The 16,829-nt window shown below is 35.0% G+C and overlaps 1 protein-coding gene across 1 annotated transcript; it reads left to right on the plus strand.

The window, feature by feature from the left end:
* Window positions 1–322: 322 nt before the first annotated feature.
* On the plus strand, window positions 323–14,940 carry C4H6orf58 (chromosome 4 C6orf58 homolog). Its single transcript, XM_044675427.1, is given in 5 exon segments — window positions 323–626; window positions 6,354–6,437; window positions 10,086–10,270; window positions 11,422–11,496; window positions 14,644–14,940. Coding segments are annotated over 5 exon segments (945 nt in total).
* The last annotated feature ends 1,889 nt before the right edge of the window (window positions 14,941–16,829 follow it).

Genomic DNA, 16,829 nt, shown 5'->3' on the forward strand with positions numbered 1-16,829 from the left:
TCATAAAAACTGCTGCTAAAAATGTTTTTTCTGTGATAAGAAAATTGATTCCCACATGTGCTCTTTCCCAGGTGAGTAAAACATAATGTATATTGCTTGGTAAATTATTTGGTAATAACTACTATATTTTAAATATCTTGGTCTCCGAAAACCATTTCTGGAGCATAACTGTATGCTTTTCTCCCTACCCTATTGTTTCCAGCATATGAATGGAGTTAATAATAAATGAAGTCTGATTGGTTGATAGGGAAAGGCCATCATCACTTCCTTATCCATTCCTATATAAACCTCCTACCCAATTTAACAAATCCAGTCTCCGGAGATGACATTCTTGCTACCTTCCCTGCTTTGTGCCTTAGCTGGTTATGTTTCTGCTTTTTCAGGAGAAACTTCAAATTCCATAGATCTTTATCCTCCACTTTGGGAAGAAAGTCCTGGCCAGATCAGTGACTATAACATAGAGAATGGGGTATACACCATTAATCCATGGCTATATCCTGAAAGAATGGGTTTATACAAAATCTTAGTTACCTCAACACAGAAATATTTTGAAAGATTTTCACGAAATAATGAAAAAAACTTTTTATTTGGATTACCTCTGCAACATGGATGGCAATTTGAAACAGGTAGGAATAATCTTGTTTAGTAGCTGAATGATTCTAATGTAACCATGAAATAAGGAGGGGTTGAAAACTTAATGGGTTATGAGCTTGATTCATTGTCATAAACAGTGATGATTAATGAAGACTGAGTACTAATAACATGTGAGATGCTATGAGAGTTGCTGAGCATAGAAAAAGTGCTTTACCCACAATCTCATTTGATTCTTACCACCACTCTGTGAAACAGGAAATTCAAGTTCTATCATTATCCTTTTTTTCAGATGAGGTAAGCAGGTCTTATGTTTTTCAACTCTTGTACTTTGACCTATAAACACTGACTACAAGAGCATTTCAGTCATACTAGGAGATAAAAATGGTTATACAATGTAAAATTAGACAAATTTACCAAAATAAAAATACAAAAACATAAGACAACATCTGCTCACCAAAAAGAGTGCTTTTGGATATCAGAGAAGGGAGTGACAATGGAAAATTGGTGTATTCAAAGAAGATTTTATGGAAAACATCAAGAAGCTAGGTCTTGAAGAAAGATCTAGGTTTTAGATAAGGAAAAATAAATTGTGGAAAGGATACAAGGCAGGAAGTAAGGTCAGAAATGAAGAAGAATTTTCAGGAATAGCTAACAGATCAGTTTGCCAGGGCATTCCAAGTTGTATAAGGATGGCAGTGGGAGTTTAATTTGTAGAATAAAGAAGGAAATTATGGAGGCTCTTAAGTGTCCTCCAAAAGAATCTGCCTATCAAATAGTACTGTTTGTTTGTCTTTTAGTTCATTATTCCCACCAACTACCTAAAAAATCTTGAGAAAGTTATAAAAGTTCTCTGAAACTCTGTTTCCCCGTCTATAAGTGAAGTGATTGGACTGGATTAAGGTCTAGAATCAACTCAAAACCCCATAATTCTGTAAGCAATTGAAAACCAATGGAAAATTCTGAGCAGGGAAATGACATAGACAAAGAGTAATTATAGGTATGCATTGTAAGGAGTGGAGAAGAAGAAAAAGGGAACTGGATGTAGGGAAAATCAGTTTTCAGTTTATTAAGCAATATACTCTGTGCATTGATAAAGTTAGTCATTTGGTTCAAGGCCCCTAAATTGTTAAGAGGCTGAGCCTAAGCCCATTTTCTTTCTCAAGGGCCTTTAAGAATTTACTCTCATACCTGTACTTTTTGCCACCTATATGACCAGAGCCATTCTTGTAGATATGTCATATTTTCTTTAGTGCATAAACCATTCTCTAGGACAAAAAAGTGTGGCTTTTGAAACTATTATTTTTGGCCTGCTACTTCTTGGCATGACCTCTTCTCCCTTTTCTCTCTCACCCACATTTTTTCTTTCTTTCATTGGTGTAATGCAATGTTAGACCCAGAGTCAGGAGAACTGTGTTCTAGTCTTAGCTCTACAACTAGCAAATGATATAACCTCCATCAAGTCACTTAATCTTGTTGATCCTCACTTTTTTCATCTATAAGTGAGGGGATTAGTCACCTGAAACTAACCCAATAGCTTTAAATCTAGAAAAAGGCTTTGAAGATCATCTAAGATCTTAGAGATCACCCAGCTTATCTTTTTGAGATATGAACATTCAAGTTCAGTGAAGTTAAGGAATTTGAGAAAAGTTTTATTCAATTCAACAAACTTTATAAAATGAATACTATGTGCATGTCGCTAAGTTATTTTCTGGAGATTAAAAAATATATAAAAACAATCTATATCCTTACATTCTGCTGAGAGAGACATTGTGTAAATAAAGTCAGTGTATACATGATCTTTAAAGAACAGGACAAAGACAACTAACAAGTTGGACATCCAGGAAAGGTGGTAAATAGAACTTTAGTATCACAGATTTGGAGCTGAAAGGGATCTTAGAAGTTCTTGCATCCAACTCTCTCTTTTTACAAATTGGGAAACTTAAAGTGAGTTTTCAAGAAAGCCAGGTCACAACTAGTAAGTAGCAGATTTATTGATCTCTTGCATCCCTTCTAGCTCTAATATACTTTAAGTCTATGAGTCTTCCTATCTCTACCCCTTTATTTCTTTTCTATTCATCTGCTCTTTTTCTCTCACTTTCTTTCTCTCTGTCATGTACCCAGAAGCACTCACTGGGTTGATTTATTACACAGAACTAAAAGAACACAGGCCTGCCATCTTAGTGATTAGTCAAGTACTTCAGAAATTCCACTTGGCTATATTAAAGAATAAATCAGTACATGCAAATCCTCCAATCAAATCCTTTCTGATTCTAGACCATCATAGGGTAGAAAATTGTATCTGAGTGGCAGCAGAGTTCATTCTGGATAATCTCTAGTCTAGAAAGGGTCCAACAGCCTAAGGAGAGTAGTTTGATTCCACTGATTCCATTCTAGGTGTTTGGTCACTTTAAGAATCTTGGACTGCTAATTACTATAAGAACCATTCTACCCTATATTGAACTTAGAACTCTCAGTCCCTCCTGTCTTTGGAAATGATTGATGAGGATACTAGGTCTTTCTTTTAAAATAATTTGTTATAAAAAATATTAACAACTGAACCTGTGATTTCATTGACATCCAGTGAGAAACTCTTTCTACCAATGCCAGTTAGCATCTTTCTGCAACTCACAGTCTTATAGAATTGACTAGAGAACTGATAAGTTGTGACAATAAAATAAGTGACTTGATCAGGATCACATAGCCAAGTCTTTGTAAAAGGCAAGATTTCAATCATGGACTTTCTGCCTTTGAAGTCAGCTCCCTAAACACAACCTAACAGCTTTTTGCAATCACTTAATAAATAACTTTTTGTCTCTACCCTCTGACTTTATCAGGATTTTTTTGTTCATTCCTTTCCTTTTCCTTAGAATTGGGATATATTTTGTTTTTGTAGTTCTTTTTTTTCACTCTTCCCATGTTTTCATATCTTTCGTATTTTTCTACACATCTATCTTAATTTTATTGTTCATTACACAAATATATCCTAATTTAAAAAAAAATGTTTTCTTTTTGCTGAACTTTTGGATAGATTCCACTTTTTCATGTTTACAAATAATGCCCCCAAAATAGTACTTAATCAAAAGGCCTTTTATTCTTTTTTATAACATTCTCAGGGCATATTCCAACAATCGAAGTATAAGTTCAAAGAGTATGATTATCTTATGTAATCTTTACCACATGTTGCCCATCTTGTCAGTACTGTTTGTACTCCTCTCCAAAATGATTCTACTAGTTTGAAATTCTACCAGCAACAAAGTACTGATAAGAGTTCATCTGTTTCTTTACAGCATTGAGTTTCATTTTTTTGTTGTTATTTTTGCTAATTTTATGAATGCGAATTGGTGCCTCCAAAATTATCTTAATTCGTTCCTTCTCTCTGATTATTATTTAGGTTGAGCATCTGTTCAATGACTATTAATCATTTGGGTTTCCTTTCAAAATGTTGTCATTCATTCATTGTCAACTAGAAGTGTCCTTTACAAATTTTCAATAGTTCCTTACATAGTTCGATTTAGAGATCTGTTTTCGATTTTAACTTACTTTAGAGTTTATATTATCTAATATTAATATGAAATGATATGACTTCATGAAGAGAATTTAACACAAACATTTATAAGAATAACTGAGTAGAATTCTCTTAGAGAACTAATTTTCCTAAATTTATAGGAAATATTACTATCTACCTCTCAATGGGTTAGAATAACTGAATCAGACTATAATCTGGATTTGTAATAGTCATAAATCAATATACTATAAAACAGAAATATCAAAGAGAAGGCCCATTATGATCATATTAAACTAAGGAATATAATTTATGGAGCATATCTCCCCACCTAACGTTAGCCAAATCAATATTAATTTGATCTTCTATTTGTCTTGTCAAACTAAAAATGATACTCATTTTCAAATAATTATTTTGACTACCTGGGAATATTTGTTGTACATTCATAGATCAAAAAGATATTTTTCAGTCTTTACCAAGATATGTTTTTTACTGCAGCCAGCACAGTGACATTGAAAAATTAATGAGCTGAATGGTGTAGGGCAACTTTGATTGCTACAACAATGGCAATTCCCCATAATAAGTTCTCATTCTTTAATAAGTAACCTCCCACCTTTTCGTTAATTCATTTAACATTATTGAGGACATCAGCTACATAAAAAATAAATCTATTAGCCAACCATTATAGTTGTGTTTGTGTTATTACAGTATTTATAATATATAAAAACATTGATAATACTAGATTAGACCTGAAGACCATTTTAAAGTTTACCCTTTTACAAATCCCAGGCTACCAGAACTATAACTGGAATTTTGTCCCAGGGAAGATTACTGTGTAAGGGTGCTCCTGGGAAAGAATACTGAGAAGACCATTAGGGAAGTTCAATGGAAAGAATGTTGGACTTTATGAGTATGAATTGGGATGGCTCCAAAGATATTTTAGTATTTGACTATTTTTGCATGAGACTGGAGTTCAAATCCCACACCTGCCACTTAGTATTTATATGGCCTTGGACAAAGTCACTTAATTTCTCTGATTTTTAATTTTTTCATTTAAAAGATGAATTCCTTGGGAGAAATTGGGGTGGAAAGTGGGCAAGCAAGGCAAAGAAGAAGAGAGAGCCTTGACTTTCTAGAAATGCCTCTTTAGGATTTATCTTTCCTTGAAAGCTTTGTCCCCCATAAATGTCTAAACTTTCCTTGAAGAGGAAAAGGTAAGTAGCTGCAGGTCCATTCTTACTTAGCTTCCTTGAGTCATGATGCCAGAGGTAACTCTTCTGGAAAAGTTAGTGCCTTCTTGTGTGCCTCCAAGAGAACACAAATTTCAACAACCATAACATTTTATCTCTCCAATGGAATGAGAGTTACATTTTCTCATTTATTTTTCTGGGGCAATATTTGAGTATTATAGCAACACAAGGTTTAGTTTGGATTTTTTCCTTTCCTTTTATATAATTATAGCCATTATCTTTATATTTTTTTTAGTTTTTCTTATCTCACTCTAGATTAGATGCTGTAAATTTCCCCATGCTTCTCTACATCATTCATATTTATCATGTCCCTTTCTCTCTTCTTATATGTCCACTAACCCAATTACAATCCTTGCCATCTTTTTACCCATTCTATGTCCTCTTCTCTAGCAGATAGTTCCCTCTATCATAATCCTTAATTTTTCCCTCTCTAGTAGCTGTTTACTTACTGCCTAGAAGGATGTTTATTTCTCCATCTTTATCAAAAAAAACCCCTCACTTCATCTCTTCACCCTACTAACTATTATCCCAAACATCACTTTTGTGGCTAAACTTTTTGAGATGGCCATTTATTAGATGCCTCCACTGCTTTTCATCTCACTCTTAACTCTTTATAGTTCCTTCTTTCTGACTATTCCTTTTCTGTTTTTTTTTTATCCATGTCACACCCAGTAATTGTGGAGCTCCTCGAAGCTAACTATATCCTGGGCCTTCTCTCCTCCCTCTACACTATTTCATTTGAAGGTTTCATTGGTTTCCATGATTTCAATTAGTATCTCTGCAGAGAGATGACTGTCAAAATTACTTGTCTAGCCTCACACATTTCCCACTTATTATTACCTCTTTGACCTCTTATATTAAACATATCCAGATTGAAATAATTGTATTTTCCCTCAAAACTCTTGCCTTTTGCTAACTACTTTAAAAATACCTCCCAAGGATTAGGATTACTCTTTCCAGTCACCTGAGCATATAACCTAAATGTCATTTATTCTTCTTGTTTCTAGGCAGATTAGCTGACCCTACCAAAAAGACTAACTGTGGAAGAGAGGGAGACCCTCTGTGCATTTCTGTGGACAACTGGTGGGCCCGTAAGTACATTTTAAGACCTTCTTTTTTTTTTTTTTTTTTTTAAGCATCAATTTCCTTTAGAATCTAAAAAAGTTACCATTAAAAAAATTTTTTTTCCTTTTCTGGGCACATGGGACTATGTTACAGCACCATCTTGTGGCCATCACACCATATTCTTGGTTATGACAGTGCCAATAAGTATAACTTCTCTTTTTTTTTTTAAATTGAGAATTTCCTTTATATTTCTTGATCAACCAGGCCAAATAACTTCTAAGGGTAGCATTGCATATTTTGAAGCTTCTCAACATTGTAAATGAAACATGTGACCAGGAGAAAAACATCTTGGTTTTTCAGTTTAAAGCTAGTCAAGAAATACTTATTAAGAACAATTATGGGGGCAGAGGGGGAGTGGGGAGCTAGGTAGCTCAATAGATAAAAAACCAGGCTTGGAGAGAAGAGGTCCTAGGTTCAATGCTGGTCTCAGAGACTTCTTAGCTCTGTAGCCCTGGGCAAGTCACTTGATCCCAATTACCTATCCCTTACTACTCTTTTGTCTTAGAACTGATACTTAATATTGATTCTAAGACAGAAGACAAGCTTGTTTTTTTAAAGAAAGAACAATAATAGTATGTACATATAGAGCTCTTTAAAGTAACAAATAATTTTACAAATATTTTCTCATATTTGACACCTACAAGGCACTGCTTTGCCTGTTTAAAAAGAAACAATATTTGAGATTTTAAAAAGAAGCAATGTAATAGTCCCTGACCTTAAAACAGCTTACATGCTATGGTCTAGATACAGGGATGTGAGCTGTAGTAGCCACACAAATAACTATAATATAGGGCAGACAGTGATGAGGGCAAGAGAACAAATGAGACAAGTGCTGCAGGAAATTTTGAGAAAGCAGGGAAAGTTTTCAGCTAGGGGAAAGGAGGAAAGAGATGGCCCCTACAGTACACCTTGTAGAAAAATAAGAATTCTGAAAGGCAGAGATGAAGGAGAGGAAAGAGGTGCATTCCATGAGGATAGTGCCAAAAATAACCTATGGATATCAAGAAGCATGAGAAGTGAAAAAGAGGCATATGATTTACAAATGATAAATTTATTGGTTTTGGTAGAATTCAGGGGTCAGAACTCTAATTATGAGGAGCCAGAGAATGGTAGAAAGAAAATGAAGGTAATGAAATAAGGGATATATATATATATATGTATATATACACATATATGTAACATTATTTTGAGGAATTTAATAGTAAAAATGACTGAATAGTAAATGACTGAATAGCAAAAATGACTGAAAAAATGAGTCCAAAAAAGACTCAAGTGATAAAATGAAACTAGAGTATAGGTGATAAAATGGAGAATAGTCTTAAGAAGAGTGAGGCAGATATGGAAGATAGGACATCAATAAAAAAGATTGTTTTTCTTGACTGTGCATATTTGTTCTAAAGAATTTGTTTTCCTTTTCCCCCCAATGTGATAGGTGATAGAAAAGAAAAATAGATTCATATTCATTTAAAAAATAAACTTTAACTTAAAAAGGACCTTATATTCTTGGGAGTGGTTTAGTTGTGAGTAATAAAATCTAAGGGATGTTTTTGTGAGTTGCTCTGGTCAGAATAAAGCTATACGTCATGGGAATTGAAAAGACTGATTTAGGAGTCAAGAATATTTGAAGGAACACCATTAAATACATATATGCATACATACATAATGTGAGTTTGTGTATACTCAAGTCTGCAATTAGAAGTTATGTTGGAGAAAGACTATGAGTCAAGTGCTGAATTCCTTGAGAAAGGAAGGAAAGTACCTGAAGGTCAGTATATAGCAACTAGGAATGAATTCTCTAGATCAGAGATGGTGAACCTTTTAGAGACCAAGTGCCCAAACTGAACCCTCACACCATGTGTGAGCCACTCTATCTTACCCCAGATAGGAAAGGGAAGAAGTGCTCCCATTGTGCTGCTGGGCAGAGGGGCAGGTGATGTGATAAATGTCCTCAGACACACCTGGGGAGGGGGAATGGTTGCATGGATATGATGTCAGAGGTATAATCTGTAAGAACTAGTGGGGAACAAGGAATATATCCACTCTTCCTCCTGGCCTTGTCTGCTGAGGGATATGAAACATCAACAAGCCCTGGAAAGAGTGTCTCTTTAGGACGCCCAAGTTTCTGTGAGCACAAGATAGAGAAACTATGAAAAGAAATTGAAAATGAAAGATTATTTCTTAAAGACTAAGTGAGGATTCCAAAGAGTACAAAAGAGAGGGATAGCAGATAAGCAAAGGAACTGGGGAGCTTTGGATTGAGCTGGTAAGTATGAGAGTGCTGAAATAACAGGGAAATGGGTTGTTTATTTTAGAAAGCAGAAAGTTTGAATAATGGATTTAGAGGACCAGGAGATTTAGAGAACCAAGTTTGCTAGCCATGAAACTGAGAAAGAAGAGGTTTGAGTCATTTACCTTAAGAGGATCTTGAATGATGACTCAGAAAATTGTTCTTCAAACACCAAGTAGTTGAAAGTAGAAATTTAAGCCAAAGGTCTGACCCTCAGAGGCTAGATGGAACACACATTCCATACCAGCTCAGTATTTTATTTACATCTCTAAGATAAATTGGGGTGGGGTATATTAAAAAGATATTCCACACATAGAATATATATATATATACATACATATACATATCCACAGGACATACTCAGTTCTGTATCAGGTCTGAGTTTTGAGGCCCTAGTCTTTTGGCATTTAGTCAGAAAGGATTAGTCATGGCCATACTAGGTCTTTGCCATTGTTGACTTAGGTTATTCAAAAACTACTCCCATTGATGCTCTAGGCATAAAAATAGTTAAGGTCATAGAATAGGCTAGTGACTATAAAAATGAGGAAGACATATTATAATATATATTATATCTGTAATATAATATATTATAAATATTATGGAGAAAGATCCAGAAGAGGGGAGACTGAATGGAAGCAGTCAGAAATTATCCCAAATGGAATCCTTTTGAGATTAGGAATTGTGTAAGAGGGAAAATTTCTGGAAGAAAGAAATATAATACAAATTGTTTTCATAATTTTTTGGTGGGATTAGCAGATCCAAGTGGAAAAATAGATGTACAGAAATATTGTGCTAGAATTCCATAGTTTTTCATTGTATAATCTAATTTCCTTTATTTCAGAAATTAAAATTTAGATATGGTGAGTTTCCTGGTTTATAATAGTTTATTATTATTGCTAAGTTTTATTACTAGTAATTATCCAATAGCATAGTTTCACTACTCTACAGTTACATTTGCTAGAGTCACCTATTGTTTTTCATAGCACTTTCATTATATGGTGTATAATTAGAATTTGAATCCCAGAACTCTCTCTTCCAGCATCCTATTTTCATTCTCATGTTATGCCCTTATGTTTTGGAGATAAAGTTTTGTGTGGCCCTGTCCCTCGCTCTCTTTTCCATCCAATGTGGCTGGGAAAGCTGGCTTTATTCAGGTTTTCACTTTTGTTCTTGTATTTTTCTACTTCAAGTGATTATTAATAAATCTTATAAAATATAATACTTGGAGTTATTGGATATTAATTTAAATTTTACAACTGTTAACTCTTTGATATTGTATCAATAGCAATAACATTAATTTTAATAACATTCAGCATTATTTCTACAGGTGCGAATTATTATCTTTCTGCAATACCTTTCCTTGCTGCAGTTGAAGCTGGAGTGATAGGAATCCCTTCAAACCAAGTGATACTCTCGCCACCACCAAAGGACCAGCAATATTTTTGTTATGATGTTGCTTCTTGTCAGTCATCCTTCCCAAATATTATGGCAAAATGGAATATATTTTATCAGGTTTAAAAAATTTTATATTACGCTTAGGATAAGGTTTTGTAGCTCTTTCTTACTTTAGAGATATTTTTCTTGCTGTTTTCAAATTATGCAGGAATATAATGGCATCTTTATAAAGGAGTGCAGTATCCCTGTCTGACAGGGACCCTGAGTAACACCATATTGTCACCTGCTTTCTTGGGCTCTTGAACAATTCAATAGCCTTCATCAATTCCTAACCCACTTCTGAGGAACCAGACAGCCATCATGATTCTTCACCCTCAACCACATTAACATACACTTTAGTTATGAAGTTCAACAAGTATAGCTGAGTAATAGGATGTTTTGGATAACTCAATATTCTGGTTAACTTGATGCCCAATTACGGTGACACAGGATCAGGAAATCTTCCCTAGCAGGGCAGAGCCACTTATTCTAGCTATTGTCATCAAAGATCCTATAGAAGCTGGTTAAATTAATATGTGGCAATCCAATCCACACAGGGAATATCCATAAAAAGGGTGTTGGGGTAGAAGGTAGACATGGCCATTCTTTGGTATTGAAGTAACAAGCTTATGTTTCGATAGTCTACTTCTTTGTATTTTCATGTGATCAAGATGAAATTATTTGTTCTTTCATGTTTTATTCCTCATGAATTTTTAAAAGAAAGTTTAAAAATAAGTAATTTTTTGGCAAAAAAAAAGTTATTTAATTTGGACAATTTGAGGAAACAAGAAAGAAAGGAAATAAGCATGTATTAAGCACCATGATATTATTATATGCCAGGAACTATGCTAAGTTCTTTATAAATATTATCTCATCTAATTTTCACAAATGCTCTATAAAGATGGTGCTATTATTACCCCCCACACCCATTTTACAGTTGAGTAAACTGAAGCAAACAGTTTAAGTGACTTATTCAAGGTCCTATGGCTAGCAAATGTCAAATTTGAATTCAGATTTTTTTCTGACTTCAGGCCCATAACTTTATCCAAAGTGCCATCTAGCTGCCTTGAGAAACAAGAAATACTAAATTTTGGAAACTGTCCTTAGTTCATTTCTTCCAGATGCATTTACTCCAAAAACAGTGTTCTCCTCTCATTTTAAATCCTATGTCTTCCTGATCTTTCTTCATTTTTGCTTAAATATTAAAATAATTTTCCCCCTTCTCTTAGCAAATGAAAGAACCTTCTGAAAGCTTTGACGACTTGCTAAAATACTTATGGGACGCACATGATGAAACCATTGATGTGATTGGAAAAATTTCTGGTGATGGGTAAGAATTGATCCATTTTTACTGAGGGCCATGCTGCCTAAGCAAAGTTTCAATCTTATCCTTAAAGTTTACTCTTTTGGAGAGTCTTCCATAAGTGACCATTAATTAATTCATCACCATTTGGGGAATGGAATTGTTAACATTTCTATGACAAAATAGCATCACTAATACTAAGTGGAAATACCACATTTGGACTTGGGCAACTTAGTGCCTGATACTCTGTGTGAGGAAATGACCATGACAATAAAGACAAAGATGATGATACAGGTAGACCAGACCAAGAAGAGAGAGAAGAGATCTCTGTTGGAAATAATATGCTCCTGAAAGCCTGAACAGGCTGAGACTTCATATATCTGAATGAGTAAAAGATCTGAATGATTGGAAAATTAGTGTGGATTGTATTGCCATCAAAAAAAGGTGACCAAGAGAGGATATCACAAATTATTGACTCATGTATCTACTTTCTATTTCTGTGAAATCTTTATAACATGGATTTGTTCATTTGAGACTAGTCTTGACAAAATTTAGAGAAAAATGCTGGCAAGCTCATTGAGATAATTTTCTACAGTAGTCCACACCTGTATCTTCATAAATTTGGTCAAAATTTGTAAGGAATGCAAGATCTCATTGCATTTCTCATTAATCTGTTAAAATTTTTACTCAGAAACTCAAAATTTAAGCTTGAGAGATTTCTTCCAACGAGGTGTTTCTAATTCATATCATAAGATTTTCATGAGATTTCTTGATGGATGTAACAATAGAAGTAAGTATATTCAAAAGTGTTCTGATAATCACTGTAGAGGAAGACATAAAACAAGATGTCTCAAGCCAAATCCAGATGGAAAAGAGGTTATCTATAGATAATAACATCTTTCTGACACTTGTTTGTGTTAGTTGAATCAAAACTCAGAAAACCACTGAACTCCCTTAAAGAGACCTAAGAACATTTCAGGAATCTTCGGGGGAAATTTTATAGCAGGATGTAAAAATGAATTGTACAGGATTAAGCATGATTGAGGAAGAATTACAAAAAGTGTGCTGGACCTAAAGTCAGAAAAGATCTAGATTCACTTAATGCCTCATCTAGGACATAGCTTTGTGGCCACATGCAATTCTCAATCTCTCTGCTCTGCAGTTTCCATATCCATAATAATAGAGGATTGGGAAAGGGTTTATCATTTAATTTGGAAAGTGAATTCTTTAATAAGGAAATTGCCTCTACCAAGGTGAATCAGCACCTTCTAAAGTCACACAGCCATCAGTTAGGATTTGAACCTAGAACTTCTGGACTTTGGGTTAACTCTTTTTCCTTTATGCTACTTTGTATCTATAATAACTATGATACATTGTAACTATAATAAATATGATACTTTGTAGCTATAAGATAATGACATTATTTTTTATTAATGTGGGCATTGTTCATTTTAAAGTTATGGACGTCTGTCCTCATTTGAAAGATATGAATGCTGAGACTCAGAAAGGTTAGGCAAAAGAGGCTTAGTGTATAGAGAGCCAGGCTTAGAAATGGAGGTCCTGGGTTCAAAATGGGGCTCAGATACTTCCAAACTGTGTAAACATGGGCAAATCACTTAACCCCAGTTGTCTACCCCTTATTGTTCTTCTGCCTTGGAACCAACACTTATTATTGATTCTAAGATGGCAAGTAAGAATTTAAATTTTTAAAGGGTTTAGCAAATTGCCAGGTTTCTACTGCTTCCACTACCCCATATTACTTCCTTGCAATCTTACCTTTTAAAAGAACTCATTAGATCAATCTAATGGTCCCCTTTCAGTCCACATGCGCAAGTCACCAAATCTATACCATAGCCTTTAACAAGCGATTTTTCTGTGACTAAGGAGAGGGAGAATGAATAAGTATTTAGATCAAATTTATATAGAATAGAGAGATAGCGTAGTATAGAGAGCCAGGCCTGGAGACGGGAGGATCAGGTCTCAGTTACTTCCTAGCTGTGTGACCCTGGGCAAGTCACAACCCCCATTGCCTAGCCCTTATCACTCCTCTGCCTTGAAACCTCTCCTGAGTATTCATTCTAAGATAGAAATTAAGGGATTTTTTTTGAAAAATGATTCATAAGGCTTCAAACAGAATATTATAATTAGGACTATAGCTCTAGAGCAGGGTTGGGGAACTTTTTAGGGACCGAGTGCCCAAACTGCACACTCACACTACATTTGAGCCACCCCACCTATCCCAGATAAGGGAGGAAGCACTCCCATTGGGCTGCTGGGCAGAGGGGCAGGTGCTAGGAGAAATGTCCTCAGGGGCACGTTGAGAGGGAAGGGGAACAGCTCCCTCTGGCACATGTCCCCTCTGCCCAGCAACAAGTCACTTATTCCTTGCTGTGAGATTCAAGAACCCCTCTCTGCAGCTAGAATTCCACTCTGAAATATGAATCTCACATTGCCTGCCCCTTTCTACTTGGAACTAATAAACAGGATTGCTTCTAAAATGGAAAGAAAGGGCTGTTTTTTTTTAAATTAGAGAACATTATAGACCAGAAGAGAAATATTGTTTGAAGAATTATGTATGTCTACTTCCAGAGAAAGAACTGATAAATAGAAATGAGTAAGACATAGTTTGATATATACAAATATCTTTTTGTCAAATTATACCTTCTCTAATGGGAGTAGGGGAAGGAGGGAGGAAGTTACCTGAGAATTTTAATGTGACAAACAAATGAATATATATACACACACACACATATATATATATATATTTAATTTTAAAGAGTAAACCGAGACTGAGAATAGAATTTGAGGTTTAATCAGGTTGGAAGAAGTTAGCACAAGGAGTGTGATTTAGAAATCAAGAAATTAAAAAAAAAAACTTTAATTGTTAAGATGAAGACCCAGGTAAGGTTATGTAGAAGAGTATGAATTTTTATTGGACCTGGTTATCAGAGGTCTATACCAATAATGTGAAATGTCTGCTTGAAAGCTTAAGAAAGGAATGTTCCTGTTTGAATCAATCCCCCCAAAATGGGGGCTAAAAGTCAGGATTGCTTTTTAAATATCATTGAAGAAATGATGGGATCACAATAAATACTTAGTGAAATGGGAGGAAAAACAAATCATAGTTTTGGAAAACTAGAGAAGATAGCTGTCTAAATCTCTATCTCTAAATGATAACTTTTAATGTTTTTCTTTTAGATATAAAATTTTCCCCAAACCTGAGGCAGAGTTTTCAAAAAGTTGGGAAAATGCTGTGCATTACCTTGCAGCAATGCGCTTTGAAACCACCTTGAACAGAACTAATGAATTCCAGAAAGCTCTGCCCCAAAGAGTACTCCAGGAAAATGATAATGCCCCATTCATTAAGGATTTTACAGCTTCTCAAAATAGGATCTTGTATTATGTTAATCTTCTAAACAAAGTGGATAACTTTTCAAGTAAGTAGTGGGTGTGTAAATGTTTTGTCCTGGATTTTTCTACTTCAGTCTCACTTTGATTTTTCTTCCTGGCTTGAAAGTGACAAAAAAGCATCCAGGGCTATGCCAGCCATTCCCTAGGGCTGGCTAGCAAGGTTCTAACAAGTTACAAAGGCTTCAGGTATGGGCCTGGAGGCAGATTTTGGGTCTGGCATCTGAGAATCTAGTCTGGCTAAGTAGAAAGAGGATCATGACCAATAAATTGGTGGGTTTTGTCTTAACAATTCATGAGGTTAACTACTAAGTCATGGGAAAGGGGGAATGGAAAGTGATCTGTAAAGATGGAGGTAGTGATAATGAAAAAATATTACTGATATTTTCAATAATTGAAGCAAAAGGTCCGTATGTATAGGGAATGTAGAGAAGCCATGTGGCACGGGGTTGGGGGAGAGAATGAGATTTGGAATCAGAGCACATAAGTTCAACTCCTGGCTCTTCCCTCTTACAAACTGTGGTACCTGGGATAAGTTGATCAAGTTCTCCAAGCCTGAACTTACATATCTGTAATATGAAATCATTTCTATCTCTGATTCAATAATATTCTATTAGTTATAGATAGAAACTCTTAACTCAGACAAATCAGTCCTATTTTAAAGGGCTCTAGGAAAGGAAAGCAGGCAGCTAGATGACACGGCGAATAGAACACTGGGCCTGGACTCAGAAGCTTCCTGAGTTCAAATCTGGCCTGAGTCACTTACCAGCTATGTAACCCTGGGCAAGTCATTTAACCCTGTTTGCCTCAGTTTCCTCATCTGTAAAATGAGCTGGAGAAGGAAATGTCAAAGACTGCAGTAGCTTTGCTAAGAAATCCCCCAAGGGGATCACAGAGATTTGGAAACAGAGGAAAAATCACTAAATAACAAGCAAAAGGAAAGTAAATCCTACAAATTTAAATTTGTTCTATACTGGTTCTTCAAAAATTTTCTTAAAATGAAAAGAATTAGACAGTCTCTCCTACTTTTTTAAATTTTCTGCCACTCAATTGCAAAACCTATTCTAAATGAGAATTTTTATGGTAAATCAGAAACACAAAGACCAAAAATTTATGAATTCCTAATGAAATTTGTAAAAAGATAGTATTTGGGGTGTTCTGGACAGAGACAGAGAGGTGACCCAATTCATAGAACACTGGACCTGGAATCAGAAAGACCCGAGTTCAAATTGCACTTCAAACTGATAAATATATATATATATATATATATGGAAATATACAAAATAAATGAAAAGAGCTATATTTCTTCACCTTGAACCTGTATTCCCTAGAGACAGTTGGGTGATTATTAAGTGTGTGATCTTGGGCAAGTAACTTAATCCACCTGCCTCAGTTTCCTCATCTACAAAATGAGGCATTTAATGTATTTTCCTTTTTAGTTATGTTGTAATTCAAGTACTTAGCAAGAACAGTAGTCATAAAGTATCCAAACCTTAAACTGTTTACACTCTCCCTCAAATTCACACCAACTTAGAGTGAAGAGGAAAATAGTGGGCACAAATTTACAGATCAGTATTATTGAGGCATAATTTGATAGGGAACACAAGGGACCAAAGCAACCCACAACTCCAGAACCACAAGGTCTCCATGTTGACATATGTTCATTATTTGTGCAAGTGTGTACCCAGGTTTCACTAAAGTTAAATTAGAAATGGAAATGAGAAGATAGAGGCAGAGAGAGAAACAGAGAAAAATGTAAATGGGAGGTTTGAGATATAAATGAAGCATTCTACCCTTTAGAAGGAAGCTGAGGAAAAAGCCAGCAAAGGCAATTAACTTGCCCCAAAGCATAGATTGCTTTGAAATAGGAATCATAAGTAACTAGCAGGATAATATAACAAAGCCATATAGCTCTGAACCAGAAAG

The sequence above is a fragment of the Gracilinanus agilis genome, chromosome 4, assembly GCF_016433145.1.
Source record: "Gracilinanus agilis isolate LMUSP501 chromosome 4, AgileGrace, whole genome shotgun sequence".
Taxonomy (NCBI): domain Eukaryota; kingdom Metazoa; phylum Chordata; class Mammalia; order Didelphimorphia; family Didelphidae; genus Gracilinanus; species Gracilinanus agilis.